This window comes from Zerene cesonia, chromosome 11 (assembly GCF_012273895.1).
Source record: "Zerene cesonia ecotype Mississippi chromosome 11, Zerene_cesonia_1.1, whole genome shotgun sequence".
Classification (NCBI taxonomy): domain Eukaryota; kingdom Metazoa; phylum Arthropoda; class Insecta; order Lepidoptera; family Pieridae; genus Zerene; species Zerene cesonia.
In genome coordinates, this window is record NC_052112.1 from 3,959,990 (window position 1) to 3,961,995 (window position 2,006).

A 2,006-nucleotide genomic window follows, 5' to 3' on the forward strand; every position below is an offset into this window, starting at 1 on the left:
TCTTGAAAGACACACGAGGAAGACTTGGACTCTGGAGATTTGATATCTAAATTAACACTAGAACTCTCGGAAACACTATCTGAATTCTCAATTTTCTTATCCTCGCTTTTCGAGGTCTCTGCTTTGGACGACTTTTTAGCTTTTTTGTTTTCATGCCCTTTATTGTCCTCTTTTTTCACTTTGTCAGTGTTGAAGCTATCTTTCAAGTCTTGAAGTTCCTTGCCTGTGTACAACCGCTTCATACCTCGCGGTAAAGCCCGACACAAGCTTAAATTTAACGATTCTAATTGGGAGCACTTTAACAACACTTTCTTAACTGGTTCCAAAGATACCGACGAGCCGAAAAGATTGAGTATTCTGAAAGTTTAAAATACATCATAAGTGCGAGAAAATAATGTCAAACGAATATGTCAAATTTTATGTCCAATAAAGAACACATAAATAAACATGTCTCTTATATACTTCATAGTACTAGTTGAGGAGTAATAGTATACCAATTGTTTCGAAAATTATTTCAATGTTGATAAGTTTTAATATAATTAAACAGTAGATAATAATGAATATCAATGAACAGACTTAATAAGATTTTAAAATAATATATAATATGTATTCAGAGATCTATTTAAAACATGGGAAAATTTTAAAGAATGTAAAAAAAAATTGTCACGAGGCAGGAGTCATTTCGCCTATTCTATAAAAAATTCCCATTTATAAAGCATTTGAATGCGAATTTGAAACATGTTTAGATAAACTACATAAATCAAGTTATATTATTACTCAAAACGGCTAACGCCTAAATCATAATTTCTTTCTTTCTTTCTTAAATTCAATAGAATAACTACACCATGAAATCCATCATGTTATTTGTTACTCTATGAACATCATTATTCAAAATTATAAATCTATTATTCATAGTAGCTGTTTGCTTCATATCCTCCAATTAATGAATTTTGTAATTTCTCAAAATGTTTACAGTTAATACGTAGATATCCTTAGGTAGGTATCCTAATCAAAACAGACACAAATACAAACCAATAATCCTCAAAATCCATTCAGCCGTTTTTAACTTACAACTGGCATCATAAACAGGATTTTCATTTGTGCATATAAGATCATAATTACCTAAGTTTACTAGAAGCGGCATCGGCGAGCGCCGCCACCGCGTCATCTAGCACCTTGTTGGCGGACGCCCACGACAGGTCCAGCTCGATGAGGCTGTGCGACCACTTCTCGCAGATTAGCTCCAGGCACGCGTTCCTCTGTCGCGTCACGTTGCAACCTGCCGTTACAAGGGAGATATTGGGAGTTGCAGGCAATAATGAGAGATATTTAGGCATTTTACGATACTGTTTTGTTGTAGGCGTTTTGCATGCAACATATTTTTTTTTTGGATTTTGGCTTCAAAGGTTCTAAAATTGTTATCAGTTTGAAGATTACACTTAAATTTATTAGTAGCGATATCTATTCTAATATTATAAAGCTGAAGAGTTTGTTTGTTTAAAAAAAATACTTCAGTGTTATATATTCCATTTATTGAGGAAGACTCTAGGCTGTATTATAGGTACCACGGGCGAAGCCGGGATGGACCGCTGGTTATATATAAATTTTTTTTTTTTTTTTTTTTTTATTGTGGGATAGGGAAGCGCTTGACTACCATCTCGCCTGCTGGTAAGCGTAGATGTAGTCTAAGATGGAGCGCGCTTCCCTAGGAGGTACCTGTTCACTCGACTTTTGAAGATCCCCAGATTGTACTCGTCAGGGAACACAGACTCAGGAAGCATGTTCCAGTCCCTTGCGGTTCGAATGAAGAATGTAGAGTCGAACCGCTTAGTCCGGGTACATGGAACATCCACCATAAAGTGGTGCCTAGAGTCTGTGCGCCTCGACGACCGATGGAAGAAGGGGGATGGCGGAATCAAATTGTGCAGTTCCGCAGCGCACTCTCCAAAGTGTATCCGATAAAATACCGATAGACTAGCCACTCTACGGCGATGAGCGAGGCTCTG

The 2,006-nt window shown here is 36.9% G+C and overlaps 1 protein-coding gene across 1 annotated transcript in view; it reads right to left on the minus strand.

Annotated features, from left to right (window-relative positions):
- Positions 1–5: 5 nt before the first annotated feature.
- Positions 6–2,006, minus strand: part of LOC119830528 (F-box/LRR-repeat protein 6) — a gene marked incomplete at its 3' end in the record, with an annotated part of 10,316 nt that continues 8,315 nt past the window's right edge. The window contains exons 8-10 of the mRNA XM_038353586.1: positions 1,825–2,003; positions 1,123–1,398; positions 6–357 (exon numbers count right to left, since the gene is read on the minus strand). Coding sequence (XP_038209514.1) covers positions 6–357; positions 1,123–1,398; positions 1,825–2,003 — 807 coding nt within the window. The remainder of the gene's footprint in view (positions 358–1,122; positions 1,399–1,824; positions 2,004–2,006) is intronic.